Source organism: Poecilia mexicana, unplaced genomic scaffold, assembly GCF_051168715.1.
Source record: "Poecilia mexicana isolate PSO_F unplaced genomic scaffold, ASM5116871v1 scaffold_22, whole genome shotgun sequence".
Classification (NCBI taxonomy): Eukaryota; Metazoa; Chordata; class Actinopteri; order Cyprinodontiformes; family Poeciliidae; genus Poecilia; species Poecilia mexicana.
In genome coordinates this window covers 9469650-9492902 of record NW_028263391.1, presented here as the reverse complement: position 1 = coordinate 9492902, position 23253 = coordinate 9469650, and the positions used below count along the sequence as shown (strand labels likewise).

The 23253-nt window shown below is 38.0% G+C and overlaps 1 protein-coding gene across 1 annotated transcript; it reads left to right on the top strand.

The window, feature by feature from the left end:
* The first annotated feature begins 120 nt into the window (after nucleotides 1-120).
* Nucleotides 121-22788, top strand: LOC106922806 (beta-1,4-galactosyltransferase galt-1-like). Its single transcript, XM_014995511.2, has 5 exons — nucleotides 121-615; nucleotides 17477-18088; nucleotides 20463-20793; nucleotides 20876-21051; nucleotides 21510-22788. The coding sequence occupies exons 2-5, from the start codon at nucleotides 17508-17510 to the stop codon at nucleotides 21721-21723; spliced, it is 1302 nt and encodes a 433-aa protein (XP_014850997.2). The 5' UTR covers nucleotides 121-615; nucleotides 17477-17507; the 3' UTR covers nucleotides 21724-22788.
* The last annotated feature ends 465 nt before the right edge of the window (nucleotides 22789-23253 follow it).

The following is a 23253-nucleotide window of genomic DNA, read 5'->3' as shown; positions in this document are numbered from 1 at the left end:
TGTGTGCTATTTTTTGAGTAGAACATTTAGGAAGACATAACTAAAAATAATCTAATCCATTGAAAACAGAGTTTATTCAAACGGGATTCAGCTTCAAACATTTAAAGCACGTCGTTCGAGTATTTTTTTAATGTGTTATATAGAGAGTGTGTTTCATAATGTAGGTTGCTTATTGGCCATCCTCCTCCCAGAGTATTAGGAGAGGAAGAGACGTGGAGTGTCTCTCTTACTGGCTCAGCCGTGGCTGGTTTCTCCATGCAGCTTTAAATGCTCTAAAATAAAAGAAATTGAATTCAGTTTTGTTTTTTTCTACTTTATTCCTTCCCCCCTTATTTATTTGTCGCGCAGGAAGATCTGGACAATAGGTCAGGTTGAGCAGGCGCATCGGGATGAACCAGTTTATTTTCTCAGCAGGACTAAAGTCCGTGATGCATGCTGTCTCTATATATCACTCGAGGCTGGCTGGTGGCAGTGGACGACCGCTAAACGACATAGGAGGTTCTTGTGTGCACTCATAGGAAATCGATTAATTATTAGTCCACCGCCGCCTTCTCGGCGACTTGTCTGCTAGTCCAAGAGGAGGAAGACGAGCAGTGGCTGCAGCCTCAGCTTCGGGTAAGTTTGATAAAGCCTTTTTTTTTTTTAATGTGTGCGAATTCATTTTTGAATTGATTTGGTTGTGTAGTTAAATGCGTGATTAATGTAAATATTTTTTTGCCCTTGTCGGTTTTAACTAGTACGATCTGGTTTTCGTCCTGTATTTACTAAAGATTGTTAAAACTTTGGGGAATCCTGACATCTTATTGGTTAGCTTCGTTACAGTAAAATAAATGCGCATCCTTTATAAAACGGTGATGAAAAAACTATTAAATGGCCATTGTATTACCACCAGTTTAGCTCGATGTGCTAAACTGGTTTTAATTGATTGTTCACACGTGTTTAATCAAACCCTTGAAACTAAGTTGTTGTATCATGCACTTCTGTGTTGTACCTTTGACATAGAGGAAGCAATGGCTCGTTTTCAAATTCTCACTGGAGTATTTTAAAAAGCCTTTTTAAGAAATGATCTGAGAGGAAGCATTCGGAGAAGACAAATGCACTAGAGCAGTTAAATGCATCAAAAAATAAATTGCACGTCCTTAAGCTAATACTTTATCTCTGGATTTGAGTCTAAAGTACAGCATATCTTAATATTTTTCCTCTTTTAATTTTTGTCTGATTGGATGAAAATAGTTTTATTCATGTCAACAGTTGATGTCTTTGGGCATCTCTCAGGTAATGAGCAAGTTCCAGAACCAATTTGATGGAAAACTTATCAGCTGTCACTCTAATCTGTGGCTGCCTCCAAAGACTTTCTACCAGAGAGTCTGAAATGTGAAGTTATTAAAAAGTTATTTTTTCTCTCTTCAGCCAAAACTCGAAAAAACCTTAACCTTAACCTGCCAGAATGCATGAAGAAATGATTTGTCTTTTCATCTTATTGAAGAATTTGGGTTGAAAACCTTCAAATAAGAAGGAATACTTGCATTTGCTATCAACAAGTTGACATACTAATGCTGCGTTCCAGTTTTACTCTGAACTAGGGAATTTCAACTTCCCAGTCTAAAAAAAATCAGCTGGAATGCCCTCCAAAGTTGCATTTCACCTTGGAAAGTGGGAGCAACTCCAACTACCTGTTACAAGCTGTGAGACTAACTTTGCATTTCAAAATGGCCGCTCCTCGCATCAACTTTAGTAAAATGTGGTGGAGAAACATACTTATTTTACAAGACAGACCTGCAAGAGTTAATCTAAAATCAATGCTAAACGTAGAGCCTGCAATTCTACACTGAACAAACTGAAAGTGGTGTCCAAATTAATGGACAAATATATTAAAATTTAAAGCAGGGTTGTCTGAAATTATCCATTTCAGACATTTAAAATGCAATATTTTTGCTACGATTATCAATCATTCTCACAATAGCATCCAATAATCAAAGAAGTGACAAAGTTCTTCTACCAGTGGCATCTTCCAAGTTTGATCATGAGAGTAATTCTGTGTATCTTGAGTTTGTGACTTAGGCAATCAACCACAACCTCTAAATATACGTTACATCTGTGTTGTATCTGTTGCTGTCTTTTTTGTAATCTCAATGCATGATCGCCCTTCGCATTGCTATCATGCAGTAAAAAATTTTTTTCGATCGCTATCTCGTTATAACGAGTTACGTATCTCGTTTTAACGACTTACGTATCTCGTTATAACGAGTTACGTATCTCGTTTTAACGACTTACGTATCTCGTTTTAACGAGTTACGTATCTCGTTATAACGAGTTACGTATCTCGTTTTAACGACTTACGTATCTCGTTATAACGACTTACGTATCTCGTTTTAACGACTTACGTATCTCGTTATAACGACTTACGTATCTCGTTTTAACGACTTACGTATCTCGTTTTAACGAGTTACGTATCTCGTTATAACGAGATACGTAACTCGTTAAAACGAGATAATTTTAGGTCCAGGAAGTGGCGGTATTATGCTAGGCTAGTACAGTGACTAACATGAATTGGTCAGGTTTCCCTTCATGTTTGGTCTACAACATGTAGAGATACGGATGCTGCTTTGCACTGTGGTTAAAACCATTAACAGCATGCCTACTCTGACAAGATCCTAAACAGAACGGGACTGCACAGAAGGAGACGTTAGTCCGGTCCTCTAGCTGTGGCGGCGCTCCTGACTGGATCGAAGCTGAAGTTGGCTTTCGATTGTAGCTTCTGATTCGGGAAATGGCTAAAGGGAGATTATAACGGAGGCTCAGATGTATTTGATGAACATTTTCTGGTCAGATTTTTTATTAGAACAGTACACTTGCTGAACAACGGCAACGGCTGTTCGTAACCAAGCAACCGAAATCAACAGAAGGCTAGGTAGTGGCAAAAGACAAAACTAGATCCTGTTAAGCATTCTTCAAAATAAAAGACTTCCTCTCTCCAAAATAAATCATAAATCAGCAAAAGCTGAATGGCCTCCTTTAAGCGTCTTGAGAAACAATCACCTAACGATCCTGATTCATAAATCTCTACTCGGCTTGGCTCCAGCATACTTAAACTTTCTTTAACATAGATCTGTTAATTCCCATTCTTTACGTTTTTACAATATTTTTCTTTTGCATGTTCCACGTTTCCAAACTGAAAAAGGGAAGCAAGCTTTAGTGTGATGGCTCCTACAGCCTGGAATCAGCTCCAGTCTGAAATAAAGATGTCAAAACTGGTTCCACTGGACTTATTTCGAGCGATTCTTAAAAACAGACGAGAGTCTATTAAACAGTGTCACTGTTTTTAAATTCTTTTCTACTGTTTTACACTTCTGCATATGCATTAATTTTATTTTGTAACCAGGTTGCTGTGTGTTGCAGACTTCTACCCTGGTCCCTCTTGAAAATAAGATAAGATGTGTATCTCAACGGGGTTTACCTGATAAAATAAAAAAATAAAATAAAATAAATAAATTATAATATTTGTCAAATATTGGTCAAAGATTTTTAATATTTGTCGACAAACAAGGAGCAAAGAAGAGACACCTCTCCTTTACCATATAGGTGACTTACAATAATGTCTTCTAATGAAGACAAAGAGGGTAGATAAAGATTATTGTGTTGCTTTGATAAAATAAAACTCTGAACTTGAAGATAGTTATAGAAATATTTTGTAGGAATATCATGTTTGTTTTTAATTTCTTCAAGTTACATAAATACCTTCCCAGGAAAAAGATCAGACACTTTAGCTATATCCTTAGCAGTTTAAATCCTGCTCTACATGGATGAACATTATATCGGATAGTTGTTGCATTTCTCCCAAATAATCAAGTGTTTTTAGCCAGATCATCATTGTATTTTTCAGAAATGGGTATTTTGTTTGCTTAATTAACCTTTTCCTGCCTGATGAGTACATGTACAAGTCTATAGCAATAGAGATCAAGTGGGATACAATAGTAACCCATGCTGGGGGCTGTCTGGCAGTAAAGTAAAACATTGCTGCCCTGATCTGGGTTGAAATAACATAATAGGTTTGATAATTGTTAACACCCTCTGTCATATGGCAGATATAAGAGAAACAGTTTCATTATTGGGCGTTTACCATTTAAGTGAAGTTGGAAAAAGTTATATTTAGCTCCTTAAAAAGAAGGGGAGTGAGGAAATTGAAACTGATTGGAAAACATATAAGAATTTTGGCAATATTGTAATTTTTATAATATTGATGTGACCAATTAAGGAGATGGGTAGCATCTTTAACTATTAAACTTTTAAAGCTAACATACTTAGACACTTCCGACCTGGAATAGATTATTCATCTCTGATGCTACGTTGCATCACTATAAATCGGAATCTGAAAAGTTGTTGGCATTATTATCCCAGCTGATGGATCCTTGTAAGCCACACAAAAAGGCAGGTGCTCTAGGACAAAAAAGTGAAAGAAAACAGAAGGTTAAAATAATAACAAATATTGTAAATGTGATAGGAGTTTATTTCTAATGCACTCCAGATGCAAAAATATTTTTAAATCTCTCATTACTGAGGTTTCAATTCAGATAAAGATTTCACAAATCACAAACTAGGTTTGAAATATTCTGCCATTAGCGTAGATTAGAATAATCTACTCCAGATTTGAAGTGTCGATGTATGTTCATTTTTAAAGCATAACAAATGATTTCTTAACATTTATATGTTAAATATAATTTCCAGTTACTTATTTACAGTCATATGTCAAGTCATATGTTAAGTATAATTTACATGATAATTATTATTCACCGAATTTAACTTGATTGTACACAATTCCAAAAGGTGACGTGAAAAATAATTAAATTCAAAGCTTTGTGTATGATTTATTTTGGAGAGAGGAAGTCTTTTATTTTGAAGAATGCTTAACAGGATCTAGTTTTGTCTTTTGCCACTACCTAGCCTTCTGTTGATTTCGGTTGCTTGGTTACGAACAGCCGTTGCCGTTGTTCAGCAAGTGTACTGTTCTAATAAAAAATCTGACCAGAAAATGTTCATCAAATACATCTGAGCCTCCGTTATAATCTCCCTTTAGCCATTTCCCGAATCAGAAGCTACAATCGAAAGCCAACTTCAGCTTCGATCCAGTCAGGAACGCCGCCACAGCTAGAGGACCGGACTAACGTCTCCTTCTGTGCAGTCCCGTTCTGTTTAGGATCTCGTTAAAACGAGATACGTAACTCGTTATAACGAGATAGCGATCGAAAATTTTTTTTTACTGCATGATAGCAATGCGCTTCCGTACTTTCTTCCTGTTTTCTTTAGCAATGTTTATTTTTTACAATGTTTTTCTTTGTACTGGTCTTAATTTTGGAGCAGATGTGAGGACTTGATGTGACCATTGTTTGATGTACTGAGTTTTTTTACCTTTTGCTATGAATGTGTTTTCATATACAAACAAGGCCATCAGGATGTGGCCAGTCCAGGTTGCTAAAGTCTCCATGTGTTTCACCTGATCTGCCCTCAAAAAGCTCTCATTTTTTTCATTGTTCAGTGCAGGTGTTGAGAAGCAGTAAGATTTTCTGTAATGTTTGAAGTCGTGTGTGTTTATGATCCTTTGCCTGTGGGATTCTCTGTTTTCCTACCCTGATCCACATCTAGTTCTTTACTCCGTTCTTTGTTTCGTTTTTCCTGTTCTTTGAGTATTGTGCCACAACACTACGAAATACAAACACAACATTAACTAATCATTATCTCAAATGGCCCATAAAAGTTGCACTTTATACTACCAGTGGATCACAGAGGGAGCAAGTCGTAACAATGTATCTTTGTCAAGAGCTCGTTTATTCTGAGCAGCGCATGCCCAGAGCCAGGAAACTCGTTCTCCCTGTTAGACCCACAGTGGCACGAGAGCGCCCCCACTGGGAAGACGATACATGCACATGACAAATACGTCTATGTACAATAAAAATAATAATAATAATAAAAAAAGAAGACAAAAGAGAAGACCAATTCTGATTGAAAAATAGGGATGTATTCATCTTTTTTTTTTTTTTTTGCCACTCTTGTGGGAAGTTGCTGTAGGGGAGTAAAATGCCGACTAACCTAACACTGGAAAAGTCCAGGTAAACGCCATGCTGGAAATTTGTCCCGGTACGCTGAACAGTAGAATTAGAGGTGCTGTATGTGATTTCATGTGGGCCTAGTTAACCCACATGGGTTGAGGCGAGAACCGAGGCAAACATGGAGGACTGTGGCAAATAATTCAAGTTTCACGTGTGTGGGGTCGGTTGGACCCCATTTGTAAACACAAGGGTTAAAGCATTGGTTAAAATGTTTGTTTAGTCTTGTGTCATGACTGGACCTTTTCAGCTTGATACAGTAGTAAACTTTATTTAGATGCTTAATGTCTGCCTGAATTAGAAACCAAAGGAAACGGTCGTGGTTCAAAGATCTTGACACGTTGTGTTTCTCAAGCGTTTTGTCTGAATCTGTGGCTGCTCAACGAGCAGCCACAGATTTGTCCGCTGCAATCTTTACTTTTACTGACGCCACTTCAGCCAAGACTAACAACTTAAACTAAGTTTCCATGTAGCTGTTGTGTCTGTTAGCACCTCAATAGTGTCAGGTGGCAACTCCTCTCATTAAACCTTTTATAGCTTCTAGCATTTTTGACAAAGCAAACGCATCACTTTCTTTGCCTTGTGTGCTATAGTGAAGTGAAAACCAGCTAGCTCTGTGATACATCTAGATATGGTTGCATTCAGTTTGGTTGTTACAAAATGTACATAAGCAGGTTGTTATTGTCATAAACAGAAATCGTTGGAGCTTAGTCTAACTAGTCTCTGAATTCGTCTGATGGCTCATTTCAAAACTGTAAATTCTAGCTTTTCCAGCTGCTCTTTGTGTATGGTAGCCGTAAGAAATAACTCGGATTACCATTTGGACCTAGGCACAAGGAAACGGTTATGTGAAATTTGGAAACCTAAGCACTGCTGAGTTGATAAAACTTGTTCCTCAAGTGTGCTTGGATACTTGTCAGGCCATGCAATTTGTTTTGAGAATGGCAAAACTTGACTATTTCTCTGGTCGTCGTTTTGTCACTTTTATGGAGTCAGAGTCGTGTGATTTGTCAGCTTTTAACAGACAGTTTGCTTTTCCGGAAAAGTCTTGTCTGTAGCAGGAAAGATCTAACATTTTTCTGAGCTGACCGACATATCTCTGGATTTATAACCGAGTTATTTGCTTCAAAGTCTGCAAAATCAATGCTAGTGTGCCTAAACAGCACACTTTCTGCTTTAACGAGTTTTACACCAAAGTATCTTAATCTCTGGAGCTGTTGTGTCTCAACTCCAAGTGATCTCTGAACATTTTGCTGTAAACTGAGAGTCACCCAAATAAGGAATGCAGTCCCATCATACAGGGCTGAAATGCTGCAGGAGCATTCCTGAGTTCATGTCAAGGGGTCACTGACATGAACTCGTGGTGATATGATTGTGTCTATTATTATGTTATTTTGCCCAGAGTTTAAAAACACAGAAACAGAATGATGAGGACAGTGATACACGACTGAGTTTATTTACTGCTGCTCAGCGATGTTCGTAAGGTTCTGTGGATGAGGAGATAATGATGCGGGTTCCAGTGATTAGGTCTGGTCTGGCTCAGCCTGATATACCCCAAGTGGCAATCAGGTGGACTGGAGGTCAGCTGGGGGCTGCTGGGTTCCCGCCTGCCCCCTCAGGAATCCTCACAGCGCCTGCTGGTCCAAGAGCGACAACCACGATTCTCCATCCAAATGATTCAAAAAGTCCTTGATATGTGGGAAGTCCTGGGTGTCAGGATGGGCTTTTCTATTCAGATGTCTGTAATCTACGCAAGGTTTTAGGGTGCATTCACACCAATCCTGTTTAGTCTGCTTTACTTGAAAACTAGTTCGTTTGCCTTGAAAGTCTGGCACATTTGGGGAGGTGTGAATATTACCCAATCGAACTCTGATGAGAACCAAAAAAAGCCAACTCTGGTCCATCTTGTCGCAGTTTGGGTGCATATGTGAATGCCAAGCGGACCGGAGAATGCTCCAAAAGCAAGAAATGAACAATATCGTAAAGCATTCTAGATAACTGCCACCAAAGCAAACCAACAAGTCCATCGCCACGGTGAGAAATGACTGGTCTTTTCCCGAAGAACAAAGAAAAATCAAATAACTACTAAAATTTGGTGCCGCTGCATTTTTGTTTACATTTGGTGAAAAATAAAGATGCTGCGTTTTCTTTTGAAGCTTTCCTGTTTCCTTCAGTGGTTCTTGGTGCAGCGCCATCACAGCGAAGGGGGGGACAGGTTTTTCAACTGGTTTGGTACAGTGTCAAAGGAGCTTCTTAAAGAGACAGCGGCCAATTTCAAAGTGTCAAATTGCAAAGCCTAATTTCTTTAAAGTTATGTATCATTGTTATAACAACTGAAGTTGTGATATAAAATGCCACTATTTTTAACTTTCTTCTGTCACAGACCTCTCTGTTGACTTGAATGGGTTTGTCAATGTTTGTGTTTAGTTCCTGCAGACATTTTTTTTTCTTTTTTTTTGTTTGTTTTGGAGTGTGTATTTCTGAGAGATTTTTTTTGTTTTGTTTTTTTTACTACTATGACTGGCGGATTTATTCTGCCTGTGTCACAGAAAGAACCCACCTGACCCGAGTCAGCTCTTTATCGGGTGACAACAGGCGTGAGAGCTGCAGCACCAAAAAATATTACCCAAACTAGTATGTAGCTTTTTTCTGCTCAGCAACACCTGCGAAATCTGCGCTTTATTGTGGATTACATTTTGATACTTAAATTCTGTCATCCTTTTCCACACCACGGAAATCATAAGGCTCTAAATGTGTGCAGCGCTTGTTATCTCCAGTTTGCATGGAGGCTACACCTGTCTTCAGCTTTGCTATTTCAGGTGAAAGTTCAGGTGGCATCTTAATCTCTTCCAGGTAATTCTTTACAGGTAGCCTTTTGTTTGACTTAATTGCACACACTTATAGACTGTCATGCTTGGCATCTTTACTTGTTCTTTCTGTTTGCCATATTTAACCGCATAACAGGAAAGCTTTTAACTATGTTTTGTAGATTCCCTGACGTTAAACACTTGCAGTCATCCAGCCTTGAATTAAGAAATGCAGGCAGCATGGTGGGAGCTGCTGCTTTGTTACGATGGGTATTATCCGGTTCAAAACCAGGACAGTCTGTGTTTCTGTGTCCCAGTATATCCTTCAGACTCCCCGCTCCTTCCATTGTAGCCCTTTGTTCATCTCCACCTCCATCAGGAACACAATCAGCTTGCAGAATCACGACCTTGAAATAGTATACCACTCCAGTCCATATGGAACCCAATCATGTTCCAGCAGGTAACTTATCTGTATATGTTTACATGCATGGTATAATAAAAGGGCTTAAAAAAAAATCTCAATGTCGAATATTAAATTATTTTTACAGCTTTAGGTCATTTTGCAAAATCCCAGAATTAGTTTTTCCTTAAACAGGCAGTACATAAAATTGACTTTTTTGAGCTTTACCTCATATCATGAAGCTACTGCCTCATCAAAAACACACCTCGGGTGTCGTTTTGATTCTTTCATGCGCGTTTAAGAAATCCTTTAATCTCCCGTGGAAACCATTCAGTTGTGCGATACGCCTGGGTGAACCGAGCTCCACGTTCAGTTTCCGAGCTACATAGCTTCGATCTCAGAGCAGCCCTCACCCACTCGGCAATTAGCAAAAACCTTTAACAAATACCTGGTGCTGAGCTCATTTTACAAGCTACTTCACAGTCCAACTTGTTTTTATCACAACTGAAGGTAGCGGTTAGTTAATTGTGCTATGAAATGGCCTAGAAAATACACAAAACTGCCTCTTTAACAATTGTTTTGATGTTAATATATGGTAGACTTGCATACAAACCGTATGATTTGGGTCAGATATACAAGATACTGTTTTACAAGCTTCTCTCTCACATTTGCATTAGAGGCTGAACATTAGTAAGTAGATTTTTTTTTATTTCCTTAGTATGCTGTTAGTAAGTGTGGTTGCTGGTCCATTTGTTATATCTACTTTGTAACACACACACACACACACATACAAAATCTGCTCTGACTCCCAGCAGACTGACCCTTCAGTGTTTTCAAGGTGGAAATATAAATAACCAGTTGTACAGTGTGAGAGCTTTACCTCCATAAAAGAATATAATAGAAATATTGTGGCGTTAATTTCCTGACAAAACTTGCGAGCAACATGCTTTACTTGTCCGAAACGTTTTCATTGGAAACTAACTCCATGACATTGTTTGTTGTTCCATACTAAGGAAATGTTATATATATATATATATATATATATATATATATATAAAACAAGATTTATGGTAAACTGTGCAATTAGGCGACATAGGCGACATTTGCCGCATGTCTTCCTTCTTTCTCATTGCCCTCTTTCCTGTAAAACTACTTTCAAATAAAGGGCACTAGAGCCAACAAAACCTTTTTTTTTTAAAGAGACTATTTACAATATATGAAAACAGTGCAACACAATTTTTTTTTTTAAAAATGAGTAAAACCGTGCGAATACCAGCATTCACGTAAACACTTAAGTTTGTTGAGAGCCGTGGTGGTTTAGAGTCTAACATCTACCGAGAGGATAATCTTGAAAAACAGGGTTTCACAATTCCCTGAAAAGGTGACTAGTTTGCTAATAAACTGCCACTCTGTCAGTCTCAGAGCCTGATTTCCTTGAAGCCTGGCATGACTTTCTTTTCAGCAGTGGGTGAAATAAATTCAGTTTTCTGAAGGCGTTGTCCCCACCTTTCTTTTGTCGTGGTTCATACATTGCCCATGTGCTAAATCTAAATGGGAGTTTGCAACCCATGTTTCTTGTGTTAACAATAGGCTGCAAATGCCGTTTCCATCTTCAAGGAGCAAAAGCTCTCTGAAGCTGTAGTATACATGCGAGAGCTGCATGACTTGCATTTTATTTTCCTTCATGCCAAGTATTGTGCATTACTATGCTGTTAGTAAGTATGGTTGCTGGTCCATTGCCAGTTTAAGAAGGTTTATTGCTCCAAAAGGTGGTGGTTGTTGGTTTCTGGTGTGAGAGGAACATGGCAGAGATATGAAAGTTGGAAGTTTTGTTTTGAATTTTTGTTTGAGGAAGATTTTCTCACATTACACTAGTTGTGGTGATTGTCATGAAGTAATCCACCACAGGGCTTGCCTGTGCCAAAATCAACACTTTATGTTAGTTCATGTCAGACTTGCAGCACCTGTACAGTTTGAGACAACTCTGGTGTTGAGCAGGCCATTTGCCTTCATTAGTGAACGGGTGCTTCACGTGCAGCTTTCCTGAGTAACAGATTTTTATTTTATTTTATTTCTTTCAAATTAACATAAAAATAAAGTTAATGGACATGAAAAAATCACACATGCGTTGGGTCGCATTTGCCTGTTGTGTGAACGTAGCTCCAGCTAAGTTTCATCCACAGGAAGCGATTTTAATGCCACTGAAAGAGGTGATGGTTGGCTAGCTGGTTGTAGAGAGCAATTATCATGCAGACTAAAGGTTTGGAGGAATGCTCATCTGAAACACAAACAGGATGCCAGAGACATAAGCACACAGTCATGCTAAGAGTTGTTGCATTGAAAAGCATCTTAGAGAAAAATGTAAAAACCGTGGCCAGCATGCATTTATTTTTATGTCCAAAAGTAAGTGCAAAAAGTGTAGCGAGTTATTCACGTTGCTAAAATATGTAATAATGGAATAAAGTTGTGTTAATTGGTTTTTCATATGCAAAAACACTCATCTTTAATTATTCGCAGGCTAATGAAGCCTCTCATTTGCTCCCCACTTTCCTCCGTTTCTCTCTGCACGCCTCATAAAAGTCCTGCTGCAGTATAAATTCAAAACTATACATTCATAGTCACTTGGCGCTCTTCTCTCTATATTTGTGTACAGCACAGTTAGTTGTGCTGCACACATGGTCACTCGATGCATTGGTAACACTTTATTTGAAGGGGGTTGAATAAGAATAAGTTGGCTAATGAAGACATGCTACGAGTGTGGAGGATGATAATAAGGACCAGCCACCAGAGAAAGAAGTTCCTATTTGACCAAAGAGAAAGAAGCAGATGAAATATTCCCCAAGAAAATTAGGTAAGTCGTTTTTGTGTTAATATTTTCACCATGTGAAGTGGGGTGGGACAGCCAGGTAAGTGGGGAATGGGGAGCAGGAATCAACATTCACCAGCTGAGTTAAGTTACGTTTTAGACAACTAAAATTGATGTTAAATCTATTTATTTATTAATAAGCTTCTTGCAAACAACCCTAAGTTAGAGTATCTGGTTAGAAATAATTTAGAATGCTCATTAAGTAAAAAGATGCATTCATGTGCCTAAAACTATATGTTAAATGATGCATTCGAATAACAGTGGCAGTCTGTCTGAACTTCTGCCAGACAAATATTTGATCAGAATAATTTTGTTCAGCTCCAGTTATTATTCCACTTGTATTAAGAAATAATTGTATTGCACTTTATAACAACCAGTCATGTTAACTAGGCATTTGTCTGCCAGTCTACCATTCTGACAGTGTGCAGCAAGGGACTTTTTTGAAATGGTATTTAAATAAATGCTGGAATATGATGACATTGTTTTTTGCTTTTGTTCTTTTTTTAAGTGATCACAATGAATTGAGTCATCACCGACTATGAGAATGACCAGAAGAGATTCACCAAGTTTGAATTCATGAAAAGGCTTTCGCCATGATTAACTATTGCAAGAACAGCTGTAATTTCTGAGCATTTCTGGACACCTTCAAAGAGCTGCTTCCAGGAAATGAAGACAAGAAGAAGATCTCCTGTTTTCAGAGCATTACAGGAAGACTATTACGAAGGAGATGGCTGACATAATCCAAGCAAAAAATGTTACTGTTGAAAGAACCTATTTTCTTAAGTTAAAGAATAAGTAATTCTGTTTTAGTTTTTCAATCAGCATTTCAGAGTAACAATATACTGACCAGACGTTAAACCTTCTGTTATCTTAGAACAAGTTATCTTTTGTTTTATTCCAATGTACAATGGGTTTGTTCTACAGTTATGATGGTAGTTATAAGTAGTCCAGTGTGTTTCACTTCATTTGAGGTAAGACATAATATCAATAACTTTGTTAGCATTGCATTTGACACTGTAATACTAAATTACATCTTTATAATTGTTGCTACTAGTTTCAATTTACTTGAGATAAAAGTTAATATTAATGACACTTAATGACTTTGTCATAACTGTTGTAACTTGTTTCACTTTACTTGAGGTAATAGTTAATATTAATGACATTGTACTGACACTTAATGACGTCTTCATAACTGTTGTAACTTGTTTCACTTTACTTGAGGTAATAGTTAATATTAATGACATTGTACTGACACTTAATGACGTCTTCATAACTGTTGTAACTTGTTTCACTTTACTTGAGGTAATAGTTAATATTAATGACATTGTACTGACACTTAATGACGTCTTCATAACTGTTGTAACTTGTTTCACTTTACTTGAGGTAATAGTTAATATTAATGACATTGTACTGACACTTAATGACGTCTTCATAACTGTTGTAACTTGTTTCACTTTACTTGAGGTAATAGTTAATATTAATGACATTGTACTGACACTTAATGACGTCTTCATAACTGTTGTAACTTGCTTCACTTTACTTGAGGTAACAGTTAATATTAATGACACTGTAATAACACTTAATGACATATTCATAACTGGTGCGACTTGTTCCACTTTAGTTGATGTAAAAGAAATTGTTAATGAGTCTGTTATTAAATCATTTGACCGTGTAATAAAGCTTAGTGAAATCTTTATTGCTTGTCCTACTTGTTTTGCTTTATTTCAGGGAGTGGAAATATTAATCATTGTTTTGCTAAAGCTTTTGCTAGTGTAATAATGAAATCATTATTACTACTATTATGACAAATTTATGTTAGATCATGAGTTCTTGGTTAATGACAAGTTGTCATAACAGAGACAATTTTGTCTAGGTTAATGACAAGTTGTCATAACGAAGACATTTTGACTAATGTCAACTTTGTATTAAAAGTGTCATTATTTACCGAATGACGCTTTATGACAACAGTCATAAATATTCATGAAGACTTATTGATGTTCATGACAGGTGTTATGTCATGTTTATGACAGTGTCATGACAGTCTTATTCAACCCCCTTCAAATAAAGTGTTACCGATGCATTTAACCAGCGGGTCTGAATGACGCATTTAGAGCAGGACGCTTGAAATCCGATCCCTCAAAAGGATTTCGTTGAGTGATCCGACTGAGTGTTCGGACATCGGGGCTGAACAGGATCCCAGGCCCTGCGATGCATCCTGCCTGACTTTTTAATGTTATACTAATTATGTGTATGCAGAAATAACCTCGGGAATAAACACCGTAATGCTAGTATTGATATGCTGGTATCAGGTGTCACCCTGGGTGTTTTGTACCTCCTTTGGTAAGTTTTTTTTAGTTTTATTATTTCATTGTTCCAAATTATGCTGGTCTGATAAGTTTCAAAGGGTTGCAGAATTCATGTGAAATTATGTTTTATACATTTGATCTCATGGCTGAACGTGGAACATTGGAATCCTAATCCTAAAAACCAAATTAAAATATTATTTAACTCATGGTTGAGTTATTATGGATAGATATATGCTCTGGTAGACACTATAGAGAATATATGGTGACTATATATATATATATATATATATATATATATATATATATATATATATATATATATATATATATATCTCAACTCCTTCTCTTGATATTTATTTTCTTATAAACCTGACATTTGAGAGATTAAATCTGACCCAGTTACAAACACTTTTAACGTAAACTTTAAATAAAATGCTTGGAACTGGATCCAAGGTGCTTGAACTCAGAAACAATTCGCCTCTCCAGTGAACGAAACAAAAACACGTGGCTCCAAAGGAGACCGGTGTAAACTTGAGACGCATATTAAGTTACAAACTGGAACGTTACCTTTGTAATTTGATTCACGTGAAACCTGGGTCATAACTGGTACCATACATTTACAATACAGCATCATCTGCACATGTTTAGATGTTGAGTTTAGAACATATAAAAGTTTTTCTTTAAAGTGTAAACATCAAGGATCCAGGAATATATCCTTGTGGAACAACTCTAGACGACCTCATGGACGATGTTTTGTGGTGTCGCGTGTGGACAATCATTCGACGGGTCAATCACTTATGTGATTGCATGAGGGGTAAGATGCTCCAACAACATCTCCATTTAGCAGATCTTAACATTTCTCTAAAAAAGGATGTCTTGATTGAGCAATCGGCTCTGATGCGACTGTGTTAAATTTGATCTCTATCATCACGATGGATGATTGAACAGATGATAGTTGCCTTTCTATGGTTGCACCACTTCCACATATACCAAAGCGTTAGAGAAGTTGATGGTGGCCTTATGCTCTGAATCAAAATGAATCTTTGTAAAGTGTGGCAGAGCTGATTAGAAAAGGAAGATATTTTGTTTTTTAATCCATCGTTTTAGTTTTTTTAATCATTATACATGGACTGCTCTAGTATTTCTAACATTTTGTGGTTGTACTGACACCAGGGATGTCATTTGATGTGACAGTACTGATTAGATTTACCAACATTTTCTTCACTTTCCTCTTTTGTGTCATGACGGCCGAACCACTGTGTTTCATAATTGGCATTTTGGTCACACGTCTAAAAGCAGAAAATGGAGTCCAAGTCATTGAAACCATTCCGCATATGTTATTTGCAAGCAGTTTGAATATTTTAAATATTTATATCTACCAAATACTGCAGCCAAGCAGTTTTTTTGTGATTGTATGTGTTAAAGTTGTATCTACAATTGTTGTCCAACTTTGTGCTTCTATAGCTAAGTTTTCCTCTTGCTTTCGGTGAAGGCGGACGGTTTTTTCCTCTGCTCCCTCCCTGCCCTGCTTGCTCTGTTTTTGTCCTGTCTTTTTCTCTATTTTTGGAGCCTTTCTTTGTACATCCTCCAAATCTACAAATCTGGTCAACCGATCTCTCAATGTAATTGATCAAATTTTCTCAACGAGAAGTCTGTGTCCCGACGGGATTAACCCTGGATTTATTCATCATAACAGGATTTCTGCTGTTTGGAGTTTGTGGATTCCTGGCTTATCGATAAATCTGTGGCGGACTTGGCCAAACTAGCGAACACTCAGACTGTTGGTGTGGACAGAGACATAAAGTTGGATGTGAGTCTAGCTGAGACTCGCAGCCCATCTGAGGACTCTAAAACTCACTCACGAGTTGGAATCAATCTCGGAGGAGCTGCTAGTTTCGGTTCAGTGGAACGACCAAACTAATTTGGATAATTGGGAACTGAGATGAGAGACTTTAGGGAAGATTGAAATTCATGATCTACCAGACCTAAGACATTCTGCATCTGAATTGGCTTTCCTGTGTGGCCTTGGAAGGGCTGCATATTTCCAATCTCCTTGAAGATATGTACACATAACGCTCCTTCCCTCCTCTCCCCCTCCTGTTATCCATGCGGATGTGGAGCTGAGCGCCCCAAGGACATTCCTTGATAACATCTCTATCGGACTTCTGCTGGGAGGCTGAGCAAAGTGGTTTCATGGCCCTGTGACGTCACCGCCTTCACTCATATCTTTGTTTAGACCTTTGTGTTGTCTGAATGCTGCCATTTGCCCTAATGTGACCTTTCCTCTTATTTCATTCCCCTTTATTATTTAGAAACTGTGGACTACTCACTTTTAACCCAGAAAAGAAATTTGATTAGTCACTCTTTAGCTTATTTTTTATTTTTCAATTTTTTTTTAGAAAATGTACAGTACTCAGACCAATGTTATACTTCTTAGATTAATTGTATATTAGTATGCAGAGAGACTCCTATTAGTGCAACCCAGAAAAGGAATTACATACACTTATTTAGGAAACCAGGACAGGGATTAGAACAAACTTGGAATCTAGAAAAAACGACCTTAGCAATTACGTTTTAGAGTCCTGTTCTTCCAACCCAGAAGAGGAATTAGACCAGAAGATACTTACTTATACTTATCTACCAGCCCTGAATAGGAGTATCTAGTTTATCTACTTTAGATCAACATTATTAGATTCATTTTAGGCTCCTGTTCTTCCAACCCAGAAAAGTATTCGGACCAGAGGAGTCTTATCTATCAACCCTGAACAGAAGCACCTAGTTTGCATACTTTAGCTCAACATTAGATTATTTTTCTTCTTTTGCTCTTTCCTGTGGTTTATTCTGTCTGCATTTCCTTTTAAATTCCTGTAAAGCACTTTGTATTGCCTTGTTGCTGAAAATGTGCTGTCTAAATAAAATTACCTTTACCTTTAATACCTGATTTGTATAACAGATTCAGAATGGCCATGATGTTTTTTCTCTTCCTTTGATTCCAGGTTCTGCCTGAGGTCAGTAACCCAACCCACCATGTTAAAACCCATCAGAATAAAGTTCCTTTGCCTCCTCTTCATCACCATATGCGTAGTCGCGGTCTTTGTTAGCAACAGATCACCCAGCTTCAACCCGAGACCAGTTGTTCCAGAGGTTTGTCCGCGATCAGTCTCCAAACAGAGCATAACTCCCCTGAAAAACACCAAGCACCTCTTGGTCTCAGCCTTCATGGATCAGAGAGTACAGGGCTTTGACATTCGCCTCATCGGGATGTTTCGGAGAGACTCCATCCAGGAACTCCACTGCTTTTTCTGCTGTGCCAACTACACAAGTGAAACCACTCCGACGAAAGTTTTACAACACTCGGACAACTTCGGGTTTCCGTTCGTCACCACAGACATCATGTGCCGGATTCCTAAAAAATGCAATCCCACACATGTCACTCTTTTGACTCAAATGAGGCCCATGAATGGATCCGAAAACGTCTGGCTTCCCATAAGGAACAAGAAAACTAACGGAGGAGCGGAGGAAAGGATGGATTTCACTGTGTGCATCTCCAATCTGTTTGGGGACTACAACAATGTGCTGCAGTTTGCACAGACACTAGAGATGTACAGGTCAGTAATCCTAATCCTTACTAGTGAGAAACTTCAGTTTTATGATTTAAAATTGAGGTTCACAGTTCTCTTTCTACCCACAAATCAAACTCACCTAAAACAATTCTGGATTGAAACTTCTAGTTAACATCAAAAACCAATTCATAATGTCAGAAAATCTTTCATTTTTAAACCTAATTTCTACTAGCGCTCTACGAACCATTTAGATGTTGAACAGATTTATTTTCAACTCCGTTGTGCTGCATGAGTCTAATTTTAGCTGTGAATAAGTAATTACTTAAGGCAAATATTAATAAAAGTAGTAATTTAGATAAAATTATCAAGTTGGAGCACCACCAGAAAGTAATAATAATATACAAATAGTCCTGCCTCAGTTATCACCTATAAATAGCTGCTTGATGAGGCTTAGGTATTAAAAGAACAGATGAAGTCCAATATTCTGGCATTATTTTTAACAACAAGGTACTATGTGTTTGTGGAATAAATGCAAACCTCACTCCAATGTAAAAGACTTTTAAAAATAAGATTTTAATTTTGGAGTTGAAGACTTAAATCAACAAACTCACTAAGATACTAAAACTCAACTAACTACTGAGGAAAATATAAAAGATCAATTAAAGTAAAACTACAAAAAGTAGCAGCTTAGCGGACTATCAGTGATTAAAACCAATCACTGAGATGAAGTTTGAACGGTATGAGCCATAGGTGGCTTTAGCTGCGGCAGGCACTGAGGCCCGTTGCGTTTGGAAAAGTTTAGCATCAATAATGCAGAAGCACCATAAAAATACAAAAGAAAAGCAATGAAGTTTAACATTCAAAGCCACCACTGTTTGGCTAGCACAGGTTAGCTTGTAACATGGCGGATCCTCTTAGCTCTGGTTAGCACAGCATCAGCTGGCAGGTGGCCAGACTCGGTGAAGCTGCGTTTCACAAATCTCAAACAGGCAGCCGGTGTCGGGCTGTCGATGGCAATCTTGGGGAGTGTTGGGAAAATAAATTTAAAATATGCTAGTTTTTAAACTTAACTATATGTAGTTGGGGACACAAGTTTAATTATATTAATTTTAGCAACAGTTAACCTTGGTCCATGTGAAATATATTAGATAGAGCATGAATATTTTGAGTAGATTTTAATTTAGGTAGATTTGAAATTGAATCATTATCCAGGGCTTTGACATTCGATGAAGCGACTGTCAAAGCCCTGTACTCTCTGATCCATGAATGTTCATTGTGACGCCAGTCATTGTCCTGCACGAATCCTGAAATTAATGCGTAATAATCACAGTCTGTTCTGTTTATCCTAGAAACTGAAACATTTCTAGGATTTTCCTAACTTACATAAAAATCACAAACGGTTTTGAAAAAGGGCCTTCACTATAGAATGTCTTCTCCTATCAGAGGAAACGGTTGTGCTGTACTAGGCAGTTCACAAAAAACAACAGTAATGGAGAAAAACAGGATGGGAGAGGTAACTTCTGTCTGTTTACATACTAGGTCAAATTCTTTGGTGTTTTCTAGGAGGGAAGAAAAAAAACCACTAAAATCTTGAGAAAACAAAACTATGTGGGATATTATGGAATCGCTCAGGCAGGAGAACGAGCAAGGTCTAGGTGGAAAATAAATCTCTTTCTGGCAACTAGGCTCTTTGTTTAAATGTACAGAAAAGGAGGAACTGGGAGGGGACTCCAGATGTGCAACTGGCATGAGAACATCCTGTTTTGAGAATGACCTTTGCTCTCTCCTTCTCTTTGGTTTTGAATAGGTCTCCCATCCTACCCAAGTAATTTGAAACTGCTTAGAGGTTTAGAAGGAGAGGGCACACCTTCAATGCATATATTAAAATTAGGAATACTCCTATTAATAAAAGTCTCCACTTCACAGCAGCAAGCTGGATCGCTTCATTTTGCAGCCGCACGAGCAGTTCCCAAAGGCGCCTTTGCTTTTCTCTTATTTTTGTGTTTAGTTCATTTTTCTACTTTTCTGAGGTAATTAATGTCTGTTTTATGGTTTGGACTTCTTGATGGTTTGGGTGTGATGCTGATCTGTTTTTCTGTGCATTTAATTGTCTGAATAAAACTCTAGATATGTCTGAAGCTGAATGGCGACTGGTTGTTCTCTGTGTGGTTTCCACTGTGCACATGTGGAACTCTGGATTTGTGAGATTAGAGGAAAGCAACTAGCAAAGAAGCTAAACATTTTATTTCTCTAGTATTAACAGGAGCCAGTAATTGAAAGCTTCCTTCTGCAGATTTGAGTAAAACCTAGATCAAAGAAGCACCTAGTCGCTGCAAAAACATTTAGCACTTCAGACTGCTTTACCTGCAGTGTCAATATGTTTAGTAGGTGATTTTATTTTTGTCTTTTTTTCTCCAAGGTTGCTCGGTGTGAACAGAGTAGTGATCTACAACACCAGCTGTGGCCCGGACCTTGACCGTCTTCTGCGGAGTTACAGCCAGGAGGGCTTTGTGGAAATAGTTTCCTGGCCAATTGACAAATACATGAATCCATCGCGAGGCTGGCGATTTTCGGACTTTGGAGGTGATATTCACTACTTTGGCCAGCTCACCACACTCAACGAGTGCATCTACAGATCCATGGAGCGTTCCCGCTATGTCCTGCTAAACGACATAGATGAGATCATCATGCCGTATCAGCATGACAACCTGAAGTCTCTGATGGACGAGCTGCAGAAGCAGCATCCAAAAGTAGGTTGTTTATCAGTGCATTATGCTTGTATTTCCAAATACGCTTCCCATCTTTTTATTAAAGCATATTCGCATTTTTTAGGTGGGAGTGTTCCTCATTGAGAACCACATCTTTCCCAAGCATCACTTTGAACCAAGTGGCAAGTTTCACCTTCATAAGTGGAGCGGGGTGCCTGGAATTAATATTCTGGAACATGTTTACAGAGAAGACCCTGACCGAAAGATTTACCATCCATACAAGATGATCGTTCAGCCAAGGTAGGCTGAGAAATGCATTCAGTCTTAATTCATGTTTGAATTTAATTGATAAAGTCCAAATTTAAATATATGGGTTTTCTAAAATGACAATAAAACGGATACTCAACCACTTCGGACCATAGCAGGATGTTGTACGATGATTCTCAAATGTTTCTGTAACCTGTACCACCTCAGTAAATGAACCCTGATCATCATTTCTTTTTACTTTGTTCCATTAATAGTGTAACCCTGTTCTGGTAGTATTACTCTGTTCTCATAGGCTACTTCTTCTACTGGCTTGAACAGCCAGCCTTAATTTGAACTTTGCTGTCACCTAGTGACCGGAGGCTTGTTTAGCAGTCAAACATGAATAAAGACAATAGTAAAGTCTGGTTTCTCGTGAAAAGTACTGATTTAAAGTGTGTTTCATTGTTCTGTATTCCTAACCAACATCTCACTCTTGTGTACCGGTGCCGCAGGATGGTGGAGCAGACATCAGTGCATGAGGTGCTCCAATTTTTTGGGCAGAAGTACAAAGTCCCGCTGGACGTTTGCCGGATCATTCACGTCCGTGTCGCCCTACGGAAATTACTAAAACTGGAGGAGCTCAATGTGGACAAGCGGCTGTGGGATTTTCAGGAAAAGTTGATTCCCCACGTGGACAAAGTGTTGGAAAATCTGGGGTTCCTGTAATAGAAGTTGAAGGATGGGGTCGGAAGGAAAGACCAGCCAACGAGGATCCTGTTTCACAGCTTAAAGCTGACGGTGAATGTATGCCCTCGGAGGGAGCTTGTTTTGTTCTTTTACAGACTTTTTTCCCCCAATATATAGCCAGTACACACAAGCCAGTTTAGCAATGTAATTATGTGGTACATGTGCACTGGTAATTAAGCTATTCATGTGCATGTAACATGCCTGTTTGTTTTCATAAATGACTCAGGGATTTTTAAGTTATTTGTTTTACCAACTGGAATTAAGTTTGCATGTAAAGATATTTTATCAATGCTAGATGCACAAGTAACTGCATTTAATTCCTAGAAACTTGAAAAATGTATCGTCGATACCAAACCTTTTAATGCTGCCATTTGCTGTTGAACACTTTGGATTTGACTGTTTGTCTCTTACTTTGCATGTGATTTCTGAGTTTGTATGTCAGGAAGTAAATATCACCACAGCTTGTGTATGAATATGAGCAAGCACAAGATGATCTGTGGTAACTGCACTGCAACTGTGTACTTGGATTTTTTTTGGGGGGGGGTTATTGAGGGGGAGGAGGGTTGTATATGGCATGTCTCAATTCATGTACTTTTAACAAATATGCACAAAAAAAACATCTCTTTAAATTACATACTTCTGCTTTAATATTTACTACAACTACAAAGTTTAGAGAAGTTTTTTCATCCATTTGAGCATCAGCTTCTACTTTGGCAGATGAAAACTTGTAAAATGTTGTCAATTGACCTTATGTTTCGATGGCATTTGTCGCTCTTAATTTTGTGGATTTTCTAACTACATATAGAAAGTAACATATCCTGTTATCCTGGGTCATTGGTTCTGTATAGCAGAGCAAATTATCTGCATTCTGGATCACTTGCAGATCCTTAACTCGACTTGCTGAAGTTTCCAGGAAGTTCTGAAAACCATGAAGATGTATATTTGTATCCTCATCTGATGTTTGTTCAGTCTTCATACTGTACTTCTAGTAGGACATGTAAGTTGAATATATTCATGTAAAATTAAAGCTGCAGCAGGAATCCATCTAATTGTACCATTAGTCCACTGTCTAAAGCTCTGTTCAGAGGTTACAAAGTAACTGTTTGATTTCCTGCTGGCGTCTCTGTTGCATTCACAGAAACATTTTCAGCTCCTCAGCCTTTGCTTGGATATTCCACATTACAGTTTATGCTAACCTCAGGGTTCCCCCAGTGTATTATAAGCCTGGCGGGCCACCAGACTTTACTTGTGCCCCCACCAGGCTAAGCATTGCTTATTTAAGTTTTTTGTTAAATGTTTGCATTTTTTCAATAACACGTAATTATCAAGTGATGTTTTCAAATTTCCTGTCAACTTTAAACATTTTTTAACTCAAAAATACTATGGGTCACTGGATGAATGACTGTCTAGCCCCTCAACCGCCAGGCTTAGCAAGTTTTCTGGGGGAAACCTTGAATCTTATTCGGGAAAATGATTTGATGAAAGAGAAAAACTTAATACTCTTCATTT

Excerpts from the sequence above, each read along its gene's own strand:
- LOC106922806 (XM_014995511.2), top strand. The coding sequence starts at position 17,508 with ATGTTAAAACCCATCAGAATAAAGTTCCTTTGCCTCCTCTTCATCACC. Across the intron at positions 20,794-20,875 it reads TGCAGAAGCAGCATCCAAAA|GTGGGAGTGTTCCTCATTGA; the intron begins GTAGGTTGTTTA and ends CGCATTTTTTAG. Across the intron at positions 21,052-21,509 it reads AAGATGATCGTTCAGCCAAG|GATGGTGGAGCAGACATCAG; the intron begins GTAGGCTGAGAA and ends CCGGTGCCGCAG.